Genomic DNA, 25,504 nt, shown 5'->3' on the forward strand with positions numbered 1-25,504 from the left:
CTTTCAGATGTCGAGCTAGTTCTTTCAGATGTCGAGCTAGTTCTTTCAGATGTCGAGCTAGTTTGTGGAGCTAGTTCTTTCAGATGTGGACCTAGTTTGTGGAGCTAGTTCTTTCAGATGTGGAGCTAGTCCTTTCTATGGTTACATTCTATTAGACCCAAGTGTCCTCACCGCCATCTAAAAATCGTCTGCTCTGAAAGCGTTACAGAAAGGAAGTATGTGCCCATAACTCTGAACAGGACGACATTTGGATACTACATACTTTTCTATTACACAGGCAGTATAGCATGCGTGAAGCTAAGAGATATTTAGCATTGCAATGACTTTTGATGAAATTGTCATGGAATTTCTACACATGGGACACTTGGAAGTCAATCTTAAATGAATCATTGTTTATTAACAGCGCACTGGAGAGGTTCCAACCAACTTGATGCACCATAGTGAACGTCTGTCAGAAGCTCTGCCGGGACAGTCCCGTTAGTTCTCTTAAATATCGCAGACAAGTTATATGTGCATGATTTAGCTTATTCATCATTCATAATTAATTCATCATTAACGTTTGCTTCATTCATGTTACATACCAATACTGGTTTATGCACGTGACAGACCAATACAAGGCTTCTTCTCTTTAAGCTGAGACCTTGAAAACAGATATATTTCGTTCTCAAAACAAGGGTCTGGGCATACTGCCAAATTGCAAATACTGACAGAGAGGAGTGTTTCAGTCACATGCATGAAATTGGTTATTAGAAAAGCACAAACATAACATTTTTCCATCACAAAGTCTTGTCAGATCTTCCCAAATCTGCAGACCTCTCCATAGAACACATAGAAGACATAGTTATGGCTAACCCCTCCAACACGGCCTCACTGTGTAGTTGTGTTAAGAGGTGGTAAAACAGGACTAGATCAGGTGGTATCAAATGACATCAGAGGAGTAATGATGAGTGATGGTCAGCTAGCTAGCTGAGTATACATAGATTAGGGGTGTGAAAGCTAAGAAAAATCGCAAACCGAAAAGCAATGTTTTTTTACCCCACTAAAATGTATTTGCTGTGCTGTAGCCTAACTAGACGATAGGCTATAAAGGCCTGGAGAAATCTGTGTAATTTAAATAAAACCAGAGAGGAAGACGTGAATTAGCGAGGCATGCAAGACTGATTACCAAGACATATGCGCACCACATTTTTTTCTGCCTGCCCCCTCCTCTCTCTCTCTCTCTCTCTCTCTTCCTCGTGCTGGCTCGCCTGGGGGCATATGCATTACGGCGATTCTGTTGCAAAACGTCTCTTAAAATGGAAGGAAATGGGGAGGGACCAACCTGAATTTGCTCAGAGTCTTGAGAGTAATCTTTTGACAGTTTAGAGCTTCACCATACACCACAACTAAATGTGCCAAATGGCACCCTATTCCCTACATAGTACACTACTTTTGGCCAGCGTCTTATGGGCCCTGATCAAAAGTAGTGCACTATATAGGGTACCATTTGAGACACGCTTACACAACATAACTGAGGTGACTCGATGGAACACAAATATTCGCGTGGTTTCCTGACATCTGACTACACACCATTTCTCCTGGCTGTTGTGGTCTAGGGCCATCAGATGTATCACCGCTGAGGACAGAGGGAGGGCTCATCACCACCCAGCAGAGTTTTAGTTAAGTTAGTACACTGGTCGGAGGGACCGAGACTAACGAACAGCTGCTGGAGCATTGGACTGCTGCTGGAGGATTCAGATCCATAGCCATTATCCTTCCTGACTTGGCTAACTGCCCCCCCCCTTCCTTGGACAAATTACAGGAAACTGGAGAAGCAGATAACAAGACGCAGTTTATTTTGGAAGGCCTTAAACCACTTGACTTAGACATATATATTCCCCCATAATCACACATTAAAGAAGTAAATTTGAATTAATTGATGTAGTAATAAAATAATTTATTGAGACCAGTTACTTGATAATGATGCAATTTTCCATACTGAAATATAGTGAAGTGAGGAGGCACTTCTGACTACATCCATGTGTTAAACTGAGGTTTGTTGTGAAATTACAATATTGTCAACTGTCATCAACAAACAAGTTGACTATGAACTTCCCCTTGTGTTTTTTTTTCTCATTTATTTAACTAGACAGTTAAGAATACATTCTTACTTTACAATGACGACCTGCCCCCTGGCCAAACCCAGATGACGCTGGGCAAATTGTGCGCCGCCCCTATGGGACTCCCGATCACGGCCGGTTGTGATACAGCCCGGGATCGAACCAGGGTCTGTAGTGACGCACCTAGCACTGAGATGCAGTGCCTTAGACCGCTGCGCCACTCGAAAGCCATTGTGTTCCACGTCTTTCATTATCACTTCACTTGAATAATGGTTCATAAACACATCTGCTAGCTGCTTACATGTAGGCCTGAAATAAAGATGGAGGGAAACGAGAGAAGCTGATCTGAGTAATAGGCCTGTCTTAGTGTCTTTGCAGGACTCCTAAAAAAAAAAGACAAGTAGGAGCAGTGCATCCTTCCTTTTGCACAAGACTCAATGATATTGCAGTCTCCAAATATTCAGTTCCCGTCTGCCGTTGACATGCTTTCTCCCCATTTTAAAGACCATAAAAATGAACTGCAGAATTGACAAAGTACAGTAGGCCTCATTTCATAAGCTCTCTTTTAGTCATCTCAGAACTACGCCTGTTGAATAGTATGCCTGACTGAATAACACTTGTTATAGTGGGAGCCAAGGCTAAGGGATGGATTACAGCCATCAAGGCTGATTCCTTCTACACAAACATCAAGGTTGGTCCCTTTTCAATCTAATTAGATTGGCATTGAATAGATGAACACAACCAGAGACATCAAACTGACACCATAGAGATGATATATGGTCTGATTTACAGTCCGTCAGCTGAATAAACCATAGACACTAATGGCTGATAAAGTCTGTCCTCTGGCTGAGTTAATGCTGAGGAGAACATCTTGGCTCGTGATGAAGAATGCCCTTCTCATCCTCCATGTATCTGGGATAACGGGATTTCCATCCTTTCTAAACATTCACAAGATGACTGATCATTAAAAAGACTGAAGGCCCCAGCAGCAGTCAGACAGATCCAGGAGGTCTTCATTCAAACAGCTGAGAACACATTCCCTGGCTATCCCAGGAGATCAACAACAACCCACAGCAGATATTGTAAACACAATTCAACAAATCGAGGAATTAATGTAGCCTAATCCAATAATTGCCTGGTTTTACAGTTTAGTAAGGATTGCATGGTGGGATGTGAACGTTAGATTTAAATTGTAAACTCTGAGATGTAGCCTAGCCATTAGCCAGGGGTCTACAAGTCTGTGCAATGTGTTGTTTTGTGGGTAGCCGAGACAAAAGTGAATGGCTTTCTTTGGCCCAGCCTCTCCCTGGGAATGTCTGAGGTAAAGTCATTGGTTTCATTGAGTGGCCGAGGCCCCATGAGTTACAGCACCCTGTCTGAAAGAGGCTGAGACCCAGCCCTGGGTTTGGTTGCAGACCTGGGTTCAACTACTATTTCAAATCATTTCAAATATTTTATCTGTGCTTGATTGAGCTTGCCTGACTTAAAAATGTCCCAACAGAGTAGTCCAAAAACTATAAACCCCGCCCATCTGGCACTCCAACCAGGCTAGAGCAAACGCTGAAAGTATTTGAAAGATATCAAATAGTATTTGAACCCAGGTCTGCTTCACTGGATGGTTCTAGAAGAGCACTAATTCAGTAGACAGAACAGGCTTTACGATCTATACGCCTCCAACTCAGATACAACAAGAGGCCTTTTTTTTTTTTTAACCACGAAGTACACTGCAAAACACACTCACACAAGTCGATGCCGGAGCATTTCAATAACAGTAACAGTGTTGATACCGTTTCTAGGGAAACAGGAAATTATTACAGTGTGAGTTAAGCCTTCATTGTCGTGCCACAGTTGGAAATATGTGATCACTGTTCAGATAGCACAGCTGGGGAATTGATTTTCACTGATTTCACCCCCCAAAGGAGAAGGCTAACGTGAATATGATCACTCGCCTCGTCTGCCTGCTCGTACTAACCACAGAGAAGCCTGGTGGTGATCCCTACATACCATCTCTCCACAGAAACAAGCTTTGGCTACTTACATTACAACCACGAAGGGCCTGACCAAAACGGAAGTGCTGGTCTGAACTACTGAAACCAATTCAATAAAGGTAATAATAATAATAGCTTGTTACATAGCATTTCTCAGCACCTGCTAGAACATCTGCTCAACTGTGTACACGACCAATCAACTTGAATAAAACTGTGTGAACATGCATCCCAGTGTCAGTTTATAGAGCATCAGAAGAAGAAATAGATGTGTAAGAAAGAGTCACTTTCATGTTTATGATTGCTTAGTCACTTTTAGACTGTAAAACGTCTGGCCCTTTCACAGTGCTTCTTAATAATATGACTTTATCAGGAAGGCCATAGATCTCACTGCCTTTCTGCAAACATACCTTTTATCACAACTCCCAGAGGACAGGTGAACAGTGTAAAGGCCAATCAGAACCACGTGTTTTCAGCAGTTATTAAAATGGAGATTCTGACGAGGAAGTCATGAGAAAACGGATGCTTTTGTTTGTTGTACTGATATTTTCTCCCCATTGTTATATATTTGGTGGAAGATTTACAATAAATGACTCCCAGTAAAAGAAAGGAATGGTTCCAGAAGTAACTCTGGCTTGTTTAGCCCATGGGCCTACACCAGATGGACAGCCAGCCAGGCCACCCAGACAGGCCACCCAGCCAGGCCAGCCAGCAAGGCCAGGCCAGACAGGTCAGCCAGCCAGGCCACCCAGCCAGGCCAGGCCAGACAGGTCACCCAGACAGGCCAGGCCAGACAGGTCAGCCAGACAGGCCAACTAGCCAGACAGGCCAACTAGCCAGGCCAGCCAGACAGGTCAGCCAGCCAGGCCACCCAGCCAGGCCAGACAGGCCACCCAGCCAGACAGGCCAACTAGCCAGGCCAGCCAGAAAGGTCAGCCAGCCAGGCCACCCAGCCAGGCCAGCCAGACAGGTCACCCAGACAGGCCAACCAGCCAGGCCAGGCCAGACAGGTCAACTAGCCAGGCCAGGCCAGGGCCACCCAGCCAGGCCAGCCAGACAGGTCACCCAGCCAGGCCAGCCAGACAGGTCAGCCAGACAGGTCACCCAGCCAGGCCAGCCAGACAGGTCAGCCAGACCGGCCAACTAGCCAGGCCAGGCCAGGCCCAACTAGCCAGGCCAGGGCCAACACGTAAACAACAATGCTGCTACAATGAGTAAACATTAGCTGTGAGGAGAGGATCAGAAAAGCCAGTTCAAATGTCCAAATCTATCCCCCAGACAGCTACCAGGGACTCCTGGCGTTTTCTGGTTGTGTAGCACTCTACTATAACATCTTGTACTGAATAGGGAAGTGGCAGTGTCCCTGCATGGCCTGGAACATCCTTCTTATCGCAGGCCTGAGCTGCTGCGCTGTTTGGAAGATGGTTTTTTATTTTAAAGTAATTTCCTTTTATTGTAAACCACAAGTTCTGCAAAGGCACCGATAAAGAGACATTTTTCGCTTCTTCACTTAGGAAATCATCATCTCAGCTATGATCTTAGTAAACAAGAAAAGGGAAATGAAAATGGTAATTTGTTCATTGGTACTTTTCCAGTGTAGTATGGTCACGTCACGTTTAGACTGCAGACGAAAACACTAATACTTCATAAAATTGATATTAGGGAAGAAATTGCTTTTGGATTCTGTACTAATCTGCCATTTTTACAAGTCCATGCCTAGACTGTAGGCCTCGGTTGCCATGGGGTTCAGTCAGTCATCTCCTTTATGAAGAGGTTTTGTGGAGCACCACCGAGTACAACTGTGGTTTTCACTACCTCTGATTCTATTTACACTCTCCTCTAACCAGGCCACCTTTCAGACGGCTCCAGATGGGGTTCATTCAAGACAAAACTGTTCGGGGGGGGGGGGGGGGGGGGACTGTCATAATGAAGACTTAATTTATACTAAATGATAAAGAGTATGTCGTTTCTGTATCCGACTCCAGGCCTACATATCCGACTGCAGGCCTACAAAGCCGACTGCAGATCTACATATCCGACTGCAGATCTACATAGCCGACTGCAGGCCTACATATCCTACATATCCGACTGCAGATCTACATATCCGACTGCAGATCTACATATCCGACTGCAGATCTACATATCCGACTGCAGGCCTACATATCCGACTGCAGGCCTACATATCCGACTGCAGATCTACATATCCGACTGCAGGCCTACATAGCCGACTGCAGGCCTACATAGCCGACTGCAGGCCTACATATCCTACATATCCGACTGCAGATCTACATATCCTACATATCCGACTGCAGATCTACATATCCGACTGCAGATCTACATATCCGACTGCAGATCTACATAGTCGACTGCAGGTCTACATATCCGACTGCAGGCCTACATATCCTACATAGCCGACTGCAGGCCTACATAGCCGACTGCAGGCCTACATAGCCGACTGCAGGCCTACATAGCCGACTGCAGGCCTACATAGCCGACTGCAGGCCTACATAGCCGACTGCAGGCCTACATAGCCGACTGCAGGCCTACATATCCGACTGCAGGCCTACATATCCGACTGCAGGCCTACATATCCGACTGCAGGCCTACATATCCGACTGCAGGCCTACATATCCTACATATCCGACTGCAGATCTACATATCCGACTGCAGATCTACATATCCGACTGCAGATCTACATATCCGACTGCAGATCTACATATCCTACATATCCGACTGCAGATCTACATATCCGACTGCAGATCTACATATCCTACATATCCGACTGCAGGCCTACATATCCGACTGCAGATCTACATATCCGACTGCAGGCCTACATATCCGACTGCAGGCCTACATATCCGACTGCAGATCTACATATCCGACTGCAGGCCTACATATCCGACTGCAGGCCTACATATCCGACTGCAGGCCTACATATCCTACATATCCGACTGCAGGCCTACATATCCGACTGCAGGCCTACATATCTGACTGTAGGCCTACATATCTGACTGTAGGCTAGGTTGCCGTGGAGTTGTCAGTCATCTCCTTTATGTAGAGGAGCACCACACACACAGAGATTTTTTTTTTTTTAACTAGGCAAGTCAAATTCTTATTTACAATGACGGCCTAGGAACAGTGGGTTAACTGCCTTGTTCAGGGGAAGGAGGACAAATTTATACCTTGTCAGCTCGGCCCAACGCTCTAACAACTAGGCTACCTGCCTCCCCCCTCTAACCACTAGGCTACCTGCCGCCCCCCTCTAACCACTAGGCTACCTGCCGCCCCCCTCTAACCACTAGGCTACCTGCCGCCCCCCTCTAACCACTAGGCTACCTGCCGCCCCCCTCTCACCACTAGGCTACCTGCCGCCCCTTACTGTAGGCTATACAACAAAGATTGTATTGTCCTGCATAAGCTACATGGACTATATTCAGAAAATATAAATGATCTGTCAGTCATTAGCCGACAGATCAGGATTTCTTTAACTTCATTGTTGGTTAAGTGCTTGTAAGTAAGCATTTCACGGTCAGGTCTACACCTGTTGTGTTCAGCATTTCACGGTCAGGTCTACACCTATTGTATTCAGCATTTCACGGTCAGGTCTACACCTGTTGTATTCAGCATTTCACGGTCAGGTCTACACCTGTTGTATTCAGCATTTCACGGTCAGGTCTACACCTGTTGTATTCAGCATTTCACGGTCAGGTCTACACCTGTTGTATTCAGCATTTCACGGTCAGGTCTACACCTGTTGTATTCAGCATTTCACGGTCAGGTCTACACCTGTTGTATTCAGCATTTCACGGTCAGGTCTACACCTGTTGTATTCAGCATTTCACGGTCAGGTCTACACCTATTGTATTCAGCATTTCACGATCAGGTCTACACCTGTTGTATTCAGCATTTCACGATCAGGTCTACACCTGTTGTATTCAGCATTTCAAGGTCAGGTCTACACCTGTTGTATTCAGCATTTCATGATCAGGTCTACACCTGTTGTATTCAGCATTTCATGATCAGGTCTACACCTGTTGTATTCAGCATTTCAAGGTCAGGTCTACACCTGTTGTATTCAGCATTTCATGGTCAGGTCTACACCTGTTGTATTCAGCATTTCATGATCAGGTCTACACCTGTTGTATTCAGCATTTCATGATCAGGTCTACACCTGTTGTATTCAGCATTTCATGATCAGGTCTACACCTGTTGTATTCAGCATTTCATGATCAGGTCTACACCTGTTGTATTCGGCGCATGAGACAAATACCATTTGATTTGATGACATGCTTAATACAATGTCATACAATGGGGTTGTCCTTTTCAGTCCTGATCAACTCATCTGTCTTCCACTAATTCTCAATAAAAAGCTTGTGGAGGAAACATGTGGATCCACGCAATTGTATGTTGGCATTTTTTACTTCTTTTATTTTTATTTCACCTTTATTTAGCCAGGTAGGCCAGTTGAGAACAAGTTCTCATTTACAACTGCGACCTGGCCAAGATAAAGCAAAGCAGTGCGACACAAACAACAACACAGAGTTACACATGGAATAAACAAACGTACAGTCAATAACACAATAGGAAAAAATATATATACAGTGTGTGCAAATGAGGTAAGATAAGGGAGGTAAGGCAATAAATAGGCCGTAGTGGCGAAGTAATTACAATTTAGCAATTAAACACTGGAGTGATAGATGTGCAGAAGATGAGTGTGCAAGTAGAGATACTGGGGTGCAAAGGAGCAAAGAAAAAAATAAATAACAATATGGGGATGAGGTAGTTGGGTGGGTTATTTATAGATGGGCTATTTACAGGTGCAATGATCTGTGAGCTGCTCTGACAGTTGGTGCTTAAAGTTAGAGAGGGAGATATGAGGCTCCAGCTTCAGTGATTTTTGCAATTCGTCCCAGTCATTGGCAGCAGAGAACTGGAAGGGAAGGCAGCCAAAGCAGGAGTTGGCTTTGGGGGTGACCAGTGAAATATACCTGCTGGAGCGCGTGCTACGGGTGGGTGCTGCTATGGTGACCAGTGAAATATACCTGCTGGAGCGCGTGCTACGGGTGGGGGCTGCTATAGTGACCAGTGAGATATACCTGCTGGAGCGCGTGCTACGGGTGGGGGCTGCTATAGTGACCAGTGAGATATACCTGCTGGAGCGCGTGCTACGGGTGGGGGCTGCTATAGTGACCAGTGAAATATACCTGCTGGAGCGCGTGCTACGGGTGGGGGCTGCTATGGTGACCAGTGAGATATACCTGCTGGAGCGCGTGCTACGGGTGGGGGCTGCTATAGTGACCAGTGAGATATACCTGCTGGAGCGTGTGCTACGGGTGGGGGCTGCTATGGTGACCAGTGAAATATACCTGCTGGAGCGCGTGCTACGGGTGGGGGCTGCTATGGTGACCAGTGAGATATACCTGCTGGAGCGCGTGCTACGGGTGGGGGCTGCTATAGTGACCAGTGAGATATACCTGCTGGAGCGCGTGCTACGGGTGGGGGCTGCTATGGTGACCAGTGAGCTGAGAGAAGGCGGGGCTTTACCTAGCAGGAACTTATAGAGCTGGAGCCAGTGGGTTTGGTGACGGATATGAAGCGAGGGCCAGCCAACGAGAGCATACAGGTCGCAGTGGTGGCTAGTATATGGCACTGTGATAGACTACATCCAATTTGTTGAGTAGTGTGTTAGAGGCTATTTTGTAAATTACATCCGAAGTCAAGGATCGGTAGGATGGTCAGTTTTACGAGAGTATGTTTGGCAGCATGCGTTAAGGATGTTTTGTTGCGAAATAGGAAGTAAATTCTAGATGTAATAGTTTACAGTCTAACCAGACACCTAGGTATTTGTAATTGTCCATATTCTAAGTCAGAACCGTCCAGAACCGGCATTCACGAAAACAGCTGAAGTGATCATGAATTACTAGAGGACACTTGAATTGATGATGAATATACAAGTGTCGTTTAAATTGTTAGTTAGATACAAAGTAGATTTGTTTGAAATACTCCGGCATGAGAATATTATAGGCCTATACGTCGAGATATGGCAGTCAACCCTCGGCTCCAGGGGGTAGGGCATATTTTCAAGGGGAAAAGGGCGTCACTGCCCTATGGCCCAAGTGGAAAACTTCAACAAAACTTGATACATTGTAGTTACATCACTCGCGTTCTAAAAGCAGAATGTTGCCAACCGACAGAGCAGGGAAAATAACAAAGTAACCACAGCGGTAACTTCTTAGATAAAATGACAAGGAATCGTGGCGGGCTGGCACACTGTAGCCACTACACAGACAGCGTGCGACAGGTAACCTGCCCGAAGTCAGGGATATTCGGTTGGGACGTTTCACTTACCCGAACCAGGTTGCTGACAGCTGCCTGCACGGCAGCCACGGGAGCCGTGAGATCCGGGATAGCTTTCCCGTCCACCTCACCTTCTTCGTGCATTATCACCAGATGGGATATCTGCTGAGCCACCGGCTCTAGGATACTTTCTATCGTCTTTGTGTGAAAAACCGGCATGATGAAAACTTGAGTCCGCTCTCCTATCCAAGAGAAAGAAAAGTCTGGCCCCGTTTGGCTGTTTCAAAAGTTCCCTCTCTTGTTTGTGCCCCTGTAAAGTCTAAGGTTAATCCAACACTTTCCTTGCCCAGCACAGTTTCGCTCTCTGGGAACACTAACTACTCCCCTTGCAACCATCAATGTGAGAATCCCCAACCGCAGCTCTCGAAGAGTGAGCAACCTACCCGACAAAATGCTATGTCCGCCACCTGACCAATAAGAGAAATGGCATATATGTTACCGCAAACGCGATTGGCACAAGCTGATGTCACTCTTTCCCGATAGGCTCCGCCTGTTCCACATAGTCGAGTTTGCTAGAGATGCGAGTTCTCCCCAAATTACGTAAACATTCTCATGCCCTAAAAAGGGAAATATGACTCTGTTGAGAGGAGCGAATTCAAACCAGCAAGGACAGACGGTGTAAACTGTAGTGACGCATCAGGTTTGACAAGATGCTGGCAGAAGGGACTGAAATATAGCCTAGTTGCTTTTGGATATAGGCTATACCTCTGTCCATCTTATTTATAACGGTAGGATAAACAATGATATAATAGAATAGAATGGAATAGAATAGAATAGAATAGGGAAATGTTTTTGGCTTTGAAGAAATTATTTAAAAATGGATAGAATTCACAGATATTGATTTAATATATATTCCATTATATACATTTTTTACTACAGTTATGACACAACATATTACAAACTACAGCGCTCAAGTAATTCTTCAAAGTATACCGGACCAGAAGCCTACAACTAAATGTAATCTTTATGCCGAAGTCAGGGATCGGTAGGATAGGCACTGTATACAGAGGGTAACATGTTTGTTTGAAGACTGAAACTGGTGTGATTTTATGAGCCTAAGTTCAAGAGTTCAAGACTTATGGAGTCTACCCACTGCCAGGCCAGTGGCAATTGACCACACTGTACATCCACCTATTCACAGTTGATCCTGTGAGATCAGCCTCAGACATAATTATCATGTCGTTTTCACTTTCATACTTTAGTAGGCAACACACTCAAACCCCCTAGACTGGAGAAAAAATATTTTTATTAAAACACAGTGTAACAGAAATCAAGCATGGGCACATTTGTGTACTAACTCTGGTCAAAACGATTTATTCTAGTTCTGGTCTACTTGTGTGTAGCATAACACATTTCTCAAATTCCATCTCCTCCCTTTACAACCTGAAATAACAATACTGCTGTATAAAAAAAATAAAAAACATACAACCAAACCAGTGAAGGAATTCCCTCAGATTCCCAGGAGGCTGCAAGGCAGCATCCTACTTCCTAAAAAGGAAGTCTTGAAAAGAAAGAATCAAGGAAGTTGTTCTGTTTCAGACCTCATGTAAACATTCTATCTCGCTAGTGTTTTATCGTCTATAAGCAAAGATAATTCAATCAAAGATCCTCAAATATACAAGATTTAAATTTCAAATTTAAACCTTATTTCAGAAGTTTTAATATAATCATCTTCGATATTTAGTTAATCTCTCATTTAGGCATGGATGTCTGACATGTCTGTGAAGTACACAGACAGCATTCAGTAGTTAGTTCCATGTAGGGTAAAATATATGGAGTTGAAGAGTACACTGCATCCCTAGAACACTGCACTAACACCATATAATCACTACTCACTACAGGATTACTGCTATATAGCTAAATGCAGCCATTTCAGTTCCTCTCCAGGATTACTGCCGTATAACTAAATGCAGCCATTTCAGTTCCTCTCCAGGATTACTGCCGTATAACTAAATGCAGCCATTTCAGTTCCTCTCCAGGATTACTGCTATATAGCTAAATGCAGCCATTTCAGTTCCTCTCCAGGATTACTGCCATATAACCGACCCAAATCAGTAAATTTTTAAGGAAGCAGAATAGAGTTTGTAAATATGAGAAATCAGGTTTAGGCTCTGTAGCCTTCGAGGACTTCCCTTATTTCAGAATGCTTGAAAAGCTGATGATATACTTGTACTGTTTTGTCAAATACTAGCTATTTGATGTGCAAGCAACTGCAAATCACTATTTCTTTGCAGTATCTTTCCATGATACCACTCTTACTTAGATGGATCCATAATAATGTGATCATCCAAAAGGCCCATAGAGAATGGAGACGCTATAGAAAAGGCCTAGATGACAGTACACAAGGAGGCCCATAGAGAATGGAGACGCTATAGAAAAGGCCTAGATGGCAGTACACAAGGAGGCCCATAGAGAATGGAGACGCTATAGAAAAGGCCCAGATGACAGTACACAAGGAGGCCCATAGAGAATGGAGACGCTATAGAAAAGGCCTAGATGACAGTACACAAGGAGGCCCATCTCTCTCTAGGAAGGCACGCCTGCAGGTAAGATAACCAAAGAGAAGAAGAGTCCATTCTAGATATAAAAATCAAAGGAAAGCAGCAGGTTGTAGTTCTCTGAAGTATGGGGTTGTAGTTCTCTGAAGTCTGGGGTTGTAGTTCTCTGAAGTCTGGGTTTGCTCCAAGGACCCTCCCCTGTGAAGGCAGCAGGCTGTAGTTCTCTGTAGTCTGGGGTTGTAGTTCTCTGTAGTCTGGGGTTGTAGTTCTCTGAAGTCTGTGTTTGCTCCAAGGACCCTCCCCTGTGAAGGCAGCAGGCTGTAGTTCTCTGTAGTCTGGGGTTGTAGTTCTCTGAGGTATGGGGTTGTAGTTCTCTGAGGTGTGGGGTTGTAGTTCTCTGAGGTGTGGGGTTGTAGTTCTCTGAGGTATGGGGTTGTAGTTCTCTGAGGTGTGGGGTTGTAGTTCTCTGAGGTGTGGGGTTGCTCCCAGGACCCTCCCCTGTTAATAGTTTGGAATGCATGTGGGTTTGGCTGCTGGTCAAGATGGGTGGCTGTGTCCCAAATGGCACCCTATTCCCTATGTAGGGCACTACTTTTAAAAATGTAACTAGGCAAGTTAAGAACAAATTCTTATTTACAATAACAGCCTAGGAACAGTGGGTTAACTGCCTTGTTCAGGGGCAGAACAACAGATTTTTATCTTGTCAGCTTAGGGATTTGAGACATAGCCCCTGGCCTCCTTCTTCCACACAGACCTGATATAGAACTGTTGATATTTGTATTTAGTTCCTACTCAAACATTTCTGGTGGCATGAGTAAGTGTTAAGTGTTTACACATTTCATTGTTATAACTATTGTGAAGTAAACAGATGCATACTGTGCCCTATGATGCCGTGCTATCATTTGCTGTATTAGGAATTGTCCTGATATTGCTGAAAGCATTCTTTAGAATGCAGTGTTTAATTGCTCAATTGTAATTACTTCGCCACTATGGCCTATTTATTACCTTACCTCCCTTATCTTACCTCCCATATACAGACTTTTCTATAGTGTTATTGACTGTACGTTTGTTTATTCCATGTGTAACTCTGTGCTGTTTGTGTCGCACTGCTTTTGCTTAATCTTGGACAGGTCGCAGTTGTAAATGAGAACTTGTTCTCAACTGGTCTACCTGGATAAATAAAGGTGAAATAAAAAAAAATAATAAAATATGTTTTGAGAAAGGCTCTTTTGAAGCCTCAACAACACTACTCTGTCTGTACAAAGGCCTTGCAATTCCATGGATAGTTAACACCTGACACCATCTGGTGGTGAAATGTACTAAATACAATAGGTTGAAATAATTGAGGAAATTCGATTCTCACTATCATGCACCAATTAGAACCTGTACTACATTATTATACTGGAAAATGACTACGGGAGGACTTTCAAAATGTTGTTTTGTATCAAATGTAAATCTTACAAGCTTCTTAAGTTAAACCGTTGTGTCGTTTTAACTCAGCTAGCCACCCCATCTTCACTAAACTCTATCACCTATGTATACTTGGTACTGTACAGAGGTAGCGTGATATATATCTCTGTAGGTATCACTGCATGTCTTTAAAAATTGGATTTGGTTAATGTTTGTTACTCATCCAGTCTCAAGTTCTCTGGTGAAACCCGAAACCGGATGATGTCACCGTAGGTTACTGTAACCGTGGGGACCCCAGCTCTGAGTATGTAATTCCTGCCATGGCTGATGTGTTTTACACACCCCTCCTTTCCCACACTTTCCCCTCGATAACATATTCCCAAAGCGTTAAAACAAAAATAACACGGTGGGTCAGGGACAGCTGCCGTGGTGCTGCTAGTGGCTTCCTGTGAGGAGGGCTTCCACTAAATCCCTGCACTGAGTGTCAAGTTCTCCAGCACAGACACACACACAGAGCGCTGCGTGTCAAGTCTCACAACAGTTGTCATGACTTCCCTGCCAGGCTGAAGACAAGGTAAGCCCCCCTCTTCTCCCCACTCTGTAACTCACCACTCAGACCTTTAAATGGTCTGGAGAGACAAAGTGGGAGAGAGAGAGAGAGAGAGAGATCATTGTGCCTAGTAAGTATTAGAATATAGTCATGGACTAGGTATGAAATAAATATGTAAAAGAGTTTTAGCTAAATGACCCAAAACAATAGTAAAGCTAATGTAATTCATTGTGTGAAAAACCATGACAAAATTAAAATAAAGATTCTGAGTTACAAGCAGATAATATTTCTTGCCAATAGAGATGGAATTCGTCTTTCAACAGCTGCATTCCAACAACAAGAAGTCTCCTTTTATGGGTTGAATGGAATGAGTTGGGAAACTCAGGTTCACCGCTATAGGCCTCTCACCAGGCACTAATAACACTGAAGAATTCCAAAAACATAGGCTAAATGTTTTACCATTAACTGACTAACTTTTCCCCAGGCTAATTGTTACCACATACATTAGAAGCATTGGTTCAACAGAAAGAGAGCTGGCAGGTGGACAAGACTGTCAACTGACTGACCCCTACAAAATCACACAAATCTGTTATTAACAAGACCTGTAATTGGAGATATGAAGCATTCCTTTCATCCAGGTGACAAATATAAGGCAAAACTCTAGCCTTAATTACGTTTAAATGGCCATCGGGTAAAAGATCTCAAACCTTGTGGTTCAAGGTTGACCACCGGTCCATCCAGATTCCAGATTCATGACTAGGTCGAGGCTCCTGGGTGGTGAGGATTGTGTGGGTGTTGTGGGTGGATTAAGGTGGTGTATGTTATTAGGTAGTATGATAACCATACTACAAGCTGTCACTGGTGAGTCACTGGAAGGAGATCTTCCCACATTTGCGACAGTAGACGTTCCAGGTTAGAAGGAGATCTTCCCACATTTGCGACAGTAGACGTTCAAGGTTAGAAGGAGATCTTCCCACATTTGCGACAGTAGACGTTCAAGGTTAGAAGGAGATCTTCCCACATTTGCGACAGTAGACGTTCAAGGTTAGAAGGAGATCTTCCCACATTTGCGACAGTAGACGTTCAAGGTTAGAAGGAGATCTTCCCACATTTGCGACAGTAGACGTTCAAGGTTAGAAGGAGATCTTCCCACATTTGCGACAGTAGACGTTCCAGGTTAGAAGTTGAAACCGTTTTGTAATACCATTAGATTTGTGAGTAATATAAAAATGCTTTATTGTTGCCCCTTTTGAAAAAGACAGAAGTACAAAAATATGTTTACATTTCAGTCGTTAAAATACTTATATTCCTATATGTACAATTATACAACATGATATAGTGTCTATAACCGACCCTACGGAGTTTATTTATGTAGGTACATAGACCCTGAGGAGGTTATTTCTGTGGGTACATAGACCCTGAGGCGATGGAGGATAAGCCTGTTTTTTCTTCGATCCACTTGTTGTAGTTGGTCACTGCTGTGTACACGCCTGGTCGTAAGGCTCTAGAACAGCCCTCGCCCCAACTGACGATTCCAAAAAGGAACATTCGATTATCCACCTCACACACCATGGGCCCTCCGGAATCACCCTGGGAAAGAAAGAGGAATACTGTATAATATACGCCGAGACATATTTTTTACTGTTTTTGCTCTGTACCCCGAGCACTTTGGATTTGAAGTGGTACAATGACTATGAGTGTCAGCTTTAATTTGAGGTTATTTTCATTTAGAAATTACAGCACTTTTTGTACATAGTTCCCCCATTTTAGGTAACCAAAGATATTTGGACGAATTTACTTATATGTGTAGTAAAGTAGTCAAAAGTTAAGTATTTTGTCCCATATTCCTAGCATCAATGGCTGCAGTACATCAAGCGTGTGACTCTACAAATGTGTTGGATGCATTTGCAGTTTGTTTTGGTTGTGTTTCAGATTATTTTGTGCCCAATAGAAATTAATGGTAAATAATGTATTGTGTCATTTTGGAGTCACTTTCTTGTAAATAAGAATAGAATATGTTTCTATAGACTTCTACATTAATGTGGATGCTATGCTACAATGATTACGGATAATCATTAATCCATCGTGAAGGATGATGAGTGAGAATGTTACAAAGGCACAAATATCATACCCCCAAGACATGCTAACCTCTCATCATTACCAATAACAGGGGAGGTTAGCATTTTATATCATACCCCCAAGACATGCTAACCTCTCACCATTACCAATAACAGGGGAGCTTAGCATATTATATCATACCCCCCAAGACATGCTAACCTCTGACCATTACCAATAACAGGGGAGGTTAGTGTTTTATATCATACACCCAAGACATGCTAACCTCTTACCATTACAATAACAGGGGAGGTTAGCATATTATATCATACCCCAAGACATGCTAACCTCTCACCATTACAATAACAGGGGGGGTTAGTATTTTATATCATACCCCCAAGACATGCTAACCTCTCACCATTACCAATAACAGGGGAGGTTAGCATTTTATATCATACCCCAAGACATGCTAACCTCTCACCATTACAATAACAGGGGGGTTAGTATTTTATATCATACCCCCAAGACATGCTAACCTCTCACCATTACAAGAACAGGAGAGTTTAGCATTTTATATCACACCCCCAAGACATGCTAACCTCTCACCATTACCAATAACAGGGGAGGTTAGCATTTTATATCACACCCCCAAGACATGCTAACCTCTCACCATTACCAATAACAGGGGAGGTTAGCATATTATATCATACCCCCAAGACATGCTAACCTCTCACCATTACCAATAACAGGGGAGGTTAGCATTTTTGGGGGGATATGATATCTATTTGTCTAACGTTCTCACTCATCATTATTCACAAGTAATTCATAATAAAAAAAATGTATGCAAAGTTATACTCTAAATACAGAATATTTCTCATGGAGAAAGAATATCCTTATATTGTTCTTACCTGTCGTTCTGTTTTTACTTTGAATGACATGATTATTTTCCAAATACATATTAACTGCTGAGGAGAAATTGTAATCTAAAGTCACTTCTGTATATCATACCTTGCATGCATCTTGACTCCAGTCCGGTGTCCCAGCACAGAACATGTTTTCTGTGATCAGGTTTCCGTAGTACGCCTTATCTGAGCAGACGTCATGGGCCAAAAGGTTCACCGTTGCCTCCCTCAGGTACTGTGAATTGTACCATAAACCTTAATGAAGAAGGGACACAACATAAGAAAGCACTCAACAGGTAAATAAAAATCAATGTTACGTAGGCATGAAAACAAGTACATTTATCATGGGAAAGGAAATGGGAATGGATCATATCAAGTGATTGATACATTTTAAGTAAGAGGTCTAGGATAGTATTGAAAAAGTGTCTCAGACTCAGAGCTCCGTATTACATTATAATGAATATTATATGGACCTGATCCTAGACTAGCACTCCTACTCCGGGGTGGCAGGTAGCTGAGCGCTCAGAGAAGCGGGCCAACAACCGGAGAAACCAGGTTTGCTGGTTCAAATCCCAGCACAGACAGAAAAATCTGGTGCGTAGTATCATCTTATATACCATTGCCTGCCATTGTGCCCTTGAGCAAGGCACTTAACCACCTATAATTACTCCAGGGGCGCTGCAATGTGCCCGACCCATTGCTACCAGCACTTCAGGGGGTGTATGTGTGTCTCAGGGGGTTGGGTTGTGAGCATAAACTCACATTTCTATTCTCTGTAAGTTAATGGACAAATAAGGCACATCTTGTCTTCTCACATATACTTGTCTTCTCCTACTCTGAGATGCTTTATGAATACGGGCCCTGATATGTTGTAGACGATCCTCCTTACCCTCCTTCTGTCTTCCGTAGCCAGCTATCTCACAGGAGGATCCGGCGCCGAGGGCCTGGTGTGCCGGGGGCAGGCAGACAGTCCTCACAGAGCTGCTCTCCACTGCACACTGACCATCTACAGCCTTTAACTTCAGTAGAGCTGTATGAGGAAACACATCGACCACTCTGCGTTATTATCCTGACAGTCTCAAATACCATGACACATATACTGAAGTTTCAAACTTTACATTCACAGAACATACAAACTCAAAAATCAATACCACAGTGAGATTGGAAGTCAATTGCCTGGTACCAGATCAGTTTGTGTTTATGTTTGTGATGTCTGTGCCAACTCTTCTGGCCATTGGCGTGAGAGGATTTGGCACAGACAGCGCAAACAGATTTGGGACATAAAAGCAGTGTTCATTCGTACCGATGTCATTGTTGAAGTTGCCTTCACTGTTTTCGAACTCTGCGTGCACGATGACCTCTTCCACCTGAAACGTCTGTTCTTTGGTGTCGTCAGTCTCATTGATGGCACTCTTCCCCAGAGTGACGAAGAGGCTGCCGGCTTTAGTTTGAGAGCTGTGTGTGGAAACCCCAACATTTGTTTTTACACTGCTGCTTCTCACTATTTATTATCTATGCATAGTCACTTTACCCCTACCTACATATAGAGATTTACCTCGACTAACCTGTACCCCTGCACGTTGGTGTTGAATGTATTGGCTGGTGCAATCACATGTCCCCTTTAGGGGATTAACTATTTACTGCTCTGGGCTAAATCAGGGTTTCTTGGTAGTCTTACACGAATCTACTTTGAAACAAAATGTACACACCTCACACACATGGTTATGGGCTTAAAAAAGAAGACACCTTTACCATGTATAAAGATGTAGAGATACATATCTATAAGATTTAGAGATATAGAGTTGAAATGTATTAATGTTGAGTTTGCATCCCAATATTACACTTTATATACACACACATCACAGAAAATGGAAATATAACCAAACAAGTCAGCCAGGAACAACATCTCAAGAAGGGGGCCGGGTCCTATCATAAAGGACACTGGTACTGTACACCCTCACTGGCTTGTTACCGTTGAGAAATGTCAGCGCTGCCTCTTACAGTACCTGTCAGGGAAGCAATGGGCAGCAGACAGAACCCAGCAGGGAGAGATCAGACTACCGCCACAGCGGAACGCGTTCTCTTTAGACTGACGGCTCGCCCAGAATATGGCAGCCGTCCACGGGTGGGATTCCACTGCGGCAACTGTCCCTCCTACGATCTTCATCTGCTTCCTGGTACGCTGGCCACACGTGGACTCTGTCAGACTGGACGCTGTGATAGTGGGAACCAAACCAATTGCAATGAAAACAAGACTGAAAGAGCATGGGGAAAATGTTAAGTTGCTTTAATGTATATTCAAATTGCTATATGAATTTAACTGAATGAGCATGGAAGAAGGATAGTTACGTATTATATTTAGAATTATATTAATTTTGTACGGTAGCAAGACCAAGCAAATTTATCTCACCTGTGTCTGGTACAGTGGGCTCAGTGGGCAGATAATCAAGTGGACCTGCAAGATGTTGAAGTTGATACCACTATACATTACAGCACAGAATAACGTTGTAATAACATGGTAATAGTATGGTTACATGTTACTCACAATCAAAGCCAAACATATGATGAAATAATCAAAACAACCGTTAAGGGGAGAGAGAATGAAAATAAGTTAAATGTACCTGTCTCCACAGGTACGCCACAGCGAGGGATATCACAGTATTCCTGTACCTGCTCAACACCCTTCATTACATAACACCACGGACGACGTTTGTACTCCAGATTCCTGAAGTCAAAAAATGGATTTCCTCATTACACACTGCACATTTGCATGTACAAATAACTGTTGAGTGAAACATCTGAACAGTCCAATCCCAAATGGCACCCTATTCCCTATATTGTGCCCTGGTCAAAAGTAGTGCACTATATAGGGGGCCCTGGTCAAAAGTAGTGCACTATATAGGGGGCCCTGGTCAAAAGTAGTGCACTATATAGGGGGCCCTGGTCAAAAGTAGTGCACTATATAGGGAATAGGGTGCCAATTGAGAGTTGGATAAAGGCCCCTACCTGCAGTAGTTGTGCCTCCCGGAGTAGACGTCAGACACCATCAGGCGTTTTCTGGTGTCCAGGTCCCACCCCAAACACCTGCGCCCACTCTCTGACTGAGACACTTTACCTCTGTAGTACATCCCAGTTCCCGTGTAGCAGGTGGCTGCTGTATCTGAAGGAAAATACAAAAAAATTATGAAACATATTGATCGATTGACTGATTGATTATGTTGTACTTCATTGTCCTTCATGAGGAAATTATTTCCACAGCTCAACAAGTTCGATATGTACACACACACACACACACACACACACACACACACACACACACACACACACACACACACACACACACACACACACACACACACACACACACACACACACACACACACACACACACACACACACACACACACGTCACACACACACGTCACATAGAATTTTAACAAGAAAGATTTTCTTCCCCCCATCAATTCAAAGTGTCACAGGTACAGTAGTTGTTAAGTGTCCAAATGTAAAAGAGTGTTTCTTACCTAACTCACAGTGTTTGCCACCGTAACCAACTGTGCATAAGCAGAACATGTGTTCTCCGGACAGGGCAGGGACAGAGGTGCCCCCATGACGACAGAGGCCACCTAGAAACAGTAACAGGTGAATACATTTTTTTTTTTTTTTAAGAGTGAGAAGCTTGTGTACAAGCGGTAAAGATATATTATATTATATTTAATTGTTGTATATTTGGTGACGTAGAGCTTGATTGAACTAGATGTACCTGATCTTCGGTAGGGGAAATTAGAAATCTGTCTTTTCTGTCTCAGCAAGCCCTGTGAAGAACAGAAATCCGTTATGAAAAAGCATTGTGGTATGATACAGCATTGGCTCGACACGGATGCAGTATTGTTATGGATGCCATGACATCAGACAAACACATGGTTATGTTCAGTGGTGTAAAGTACTTGAGTAAAATACTTGAATGTACTACTTAAGTCGTTTTCTGGGGTATCTGTACTTTACTATTTATATTTTTTGACAACTTTTACTTTACTACATTCCTAAAGAAAATAAATGTATTTTTTACTCCATACATTTCCCCTGACACCCAAAAGTACTCGTTACATTTTGAATGCTTAGCAGAACAGGAAAATGGTCCGATTCACACACGTATCAAGATAATATCCCTGGTCATCCTACAGCCTATGATCTGGCGGACTCACTAAACACATGCTTCCTTTGTAAATTATGTCTGAGTGTTGGAATGTGCCCCTGGCTATCCCTACATTAAAATAACAAGAAAATGGTGTTGTCTGGTTTCCTTAATATAAGGATTTTTAAACGATTTATACTTTTACTTTTGATACTTAAGTATATTTAAAACCAAATACTTTTAGACTTTTACTCAAGTAGTATTTTACTGGGTGACTTTCACTTTTACTTTAGTCATTTTCTATTAAAGTATATTTACTTTTACTCAAGTATGACAATTGAGTTATTTTTCCACTACTGGTCATGTTTTACATTCCTCTGACAAATACAGGAAACATTCCGGAAACTTTGATAATGAATCTTAAAATACTAATAGACATGGCAAAAATGTGTAAACTACAGTTTAACACTCCTTACCGTCTCACTCTGTGACACCCCTGCCAGGGTGGTTGTCAAAATCAGCAGCAAAATACTCCTTCCCATCTCTCTCTGTTGAGTAAAGTATCTATTGTACTTCTTGCACAAAGAGTTTGGCGAAATCGTGTGGTCAGGACTTGCAGTGTTTCTCAGTAGTAGTCCTCGGATCTCACGAAGGGGCAAAATGTTTCTCTGCTGCTTATATAGAGTGAGGAACAGATGTGATTGGTTAGAAGGAAGCTCGTTGACAGGTTGGGCATGTCTAAACCGTGTGAAGGAACACTGTGGGATTATCACAGGAAGACACAATCCTTATTGATGATTCATGTTTGATTCTACAGAAAGAGCAGCACTCGACAACTGTCAGGAAACATGCCAAAACACATGTTGATGACTACGAACAGATGCAAATAAGTTCACTAAATATGACTGTTTTGCACTATGTACTGAATATCTGAAGATCATATTAAGTAGAATAATGACATATCCCTTATCAGTCTGTTTTTCAGTCTGGTTCCTTTCGAAAACCAAACCTCTGTTTGGTTTTCCCATCCGGTGACTGTAGAACCAGTCACACCAGTGAAACCATGACAACCACCTAACCGATACCAGTTTGGCAACTGGCAGTTTGGCAATGCCCACAGCAAAAATGATGTTGAGCATTTGTTTTGTTCCACTCCACGACATCAGATGGGGAAAATTCCCCCATCAAAATGGGGAAAATTCTGTTTGGATCCAGGCTGGCTAACCTCAACAAAAGAAAAATCATTTTTTAGAATATGTAAACTGGTGGAACGCAGACATTCAAACACAGGAAATTAAACTCTTTAGTGTTGTTTATGAGGTTGCTGCATGATTGTAGACATATTTCCATAGGCCACAGAATGTCAAAACAATCCACTCCAACATCTAAAAGGAGTAATTGTTATTTTTTAAATTAACCATATTGAAAGATTTATTCAACCCAACTTTATTATTTGTTGCAGATGTGATCTGCAAGATCACTGCATATCTTGCATACCTATTAGAATTTTCTGAAATGATGGGTAACGTACACTGAGTGGACAAAACATTAAGGACACCTGCTCTTTCTATGACATAGACTGACCAGGTGATTTAAGTGCCTTTGATCGGGGTACGGTAGTAGGTGCCAGATGCACCCGTTTGAGTGTGTCAAGAACTGCAACGCTACTGGGTTTTTCATGCTCAACAATTTCCCGTGTGCATCAAGAATGATCCACCACCCAAAGGACATCCAGCCAACTTGACACAACAGTGGGAAGTATTGAAGTCAACATGGGCCAGAATCCCTGTGGAATGGTTTCGACACCGTGTAGCGAAAATACCCTCAAATTAAAATACCCTCAAATTAAACATGGCAGTCTGCACTTTAACCTAATAGTACATTAAAGCCAGCAGTCTGCACTTTAACCTAATAGTAAGTTAAAGCCAGCAGTCTGCACTTTAACCTAATAGTAAGTTAAAGCCAGCAGTCTGCACTTTAACCTAATAGTACATTAAAGCCAGCAGTCTGCACTTTAACCTAATAGTATCATTTCAAATCCAAAGTGATGGAGTATAGAGCCAAAACAACAAAACACAAAGTGTGTAAAACAGTATGTAAACATTATTAAAGTGACCAGTGTTCAATGACTCGATGTCCATAGGGCAGTAGTCTCTAAGGTGCAGGGTAGAATACCAGCAGGTAGCCGGCTAGAACAGTGACTAAGTTCAGGGCAGGGTACTGGGTGGAGGCCGGCTAGTGATGACTGTTTAACAGTCTGATGGCCTGGAGATAGAAGCTGTTTATCAGTCTCTCTGTCCCAGCTTTGATGCACCTGTACTGTCTCCACCTTCTAGATGGTAGCGGGGTGAACAGGCAGCAGCTCGGGTGTCTGAGGTCCTTGATGATTTTCTGGGCCTTCCTGCGACACCAGGTACTGTAGATGTCCTGGAGGGCAGGCAGTGTGCCCCCTGTGATGCGTTGGGTTGACCGCACCACCCATGGTAGAGACCTGCTGATGCAGACGGTGCATTTCTTGTTCCACCCTTACGGAAAAAAACACATGAATTTCAAATGTGAACACGTGATCTCGTGTGATCTAATTTGATCAAATGTGAAATAAATATGACAACATGGGGATGCGAGAAGTTTCAACATGTGATACCATGATACTACACGTGATAACATATGAGCACATGAAAACCCAGGTCTCAAATGTAATTTAGAATATTTTACTTTGAACTTTACTTTAATTTAAACAGTCATTTGTATAGTTCCCGGTTTGTTCCAGGGACATTATTAGAAAGTTGTGTCTTGGTCTCCTGGAGATTTTTCTCTTGTCGTGGTAAGAATAAGCTACATCTACAAATAGTTACTGTATTTTTACACCTAAATTCAGGTATTAATGGATGATATGCGGTTGTATATTGATTATTTTGGGATTCAACCTCCCCTTGAGATTTGAACTCACAACCTCTTGGTTGCTAAGCTACCTGAAGTTCCTGCTGCACCACCAGGTCTGTGGACATAAGTGAAATTGGCAAGAATAGATTTCTGCACTTTGCCTAAAGTTGCAGTAAAGATAAAGTAAATATATTTAACAACTTGAAGGTGTTATTTCTATAAAATGACAGTATGCTGCTGTATTCTGATTTAAATTACTGTAAAAATATTTTACTGTGACCACAAATGGGACTCAGCCTTAAACGGGAGCTAGACCACCAGATCTGTGAGCAATAAAGAGATATGGCCACACATTTATTGTCAAGAATGCATTTCTGCACTTTGTTAAAAGCTGCCGTGAATCAAGCAAATAATTGTCCAATTATCACCACCAATGTAAAACTAGCAGTGCTCAAGGGCACTTGACGTAGAGTATAACATCAATTCTTTGAACCTCTTGATGGGGGGGGTGAATACATTTTTATGCAGTGTCACCAGGCTCATACTAATTGCTTGGAACATATATTAACACACTCATAAATAATAAGGGTTTGGTTAGGGTAGACTACAGGGTTGTTCCCTGGGGTACAC

General features: G+C 43.0%; 2 protein-coding genes across 3 annotated transcripts in view; both read right to left on the reverse strand.

The window, feature by feature from the left end:
• LOC139580361 (vinculin-like) overlaps positions 1-10,810 on the reverse strand; it is a 53,561-nt gene extending 42,751 nt beyond the window's left edge. Inside the window, exon 1 of one of the 2 annotated variants that reach the window (XM_071408973.1) lies at positions 10,433-10,810. In XM_071408973.1, coding sequence (XP_071265074.1) covers positions 10,433-10,600 — 168 coding nt within the window. In that variant the 5' untranslated portion in view covers positions 10,601-10,810. The remainder of the gene's footprint in view (positions 1-10,432) is intronic. The other variant, XM_071408972.1, reaches the window with a different exon arrangement.
• A 5,308-nt stretch (positions 10,811-16,118) lies between these two features.
• Positions 16,119-22,647, reverse strand: plaub (plasminogen activator, urokinase b). Its single transcript, XM_071408974.1, has 11 exons — positions 22,468-22,647; positions 21,620-21,671; positions 21,381-21,482; positions 20,863-21,016; positions 20,478-20,581; positions 20,267-20,311; positions 19,863-20,070; positions 19,160-19,311; positions 18,746-18,886; positions 17,963-18,111; positions 16,119-16,489 (listed from the first exon to the last, which is right to left on the reverse strand). Exons 1-11 carry the CDS (start codon positions 22,531-22,533, stop codon positions 16,295-16,297), a joined length of 1,368 nt encoding a protein of 455 aa, XP_071265075.1. The 5' UTR covers positions 22,534-22,647; the 3' UTR covers positions 16,119-16,294.
• Positions 22,648-25,504: the final 2,857 nt, after the last annotated feature.

Source organism: Salvelinus alpinus, chromosome 7 (assembly GCF_045679555.1).
Source record: "Salvelinus alpinus chromosome 7, SLU_Salpinus.1, whole genome shotgun sequence".
Lineage (NCBI taxonomy): Eukaryota > Metazoa > Chordata > Actinopteri > Salmoniformes > Salmonidae > Salvelinus > Salvelinus alpinus.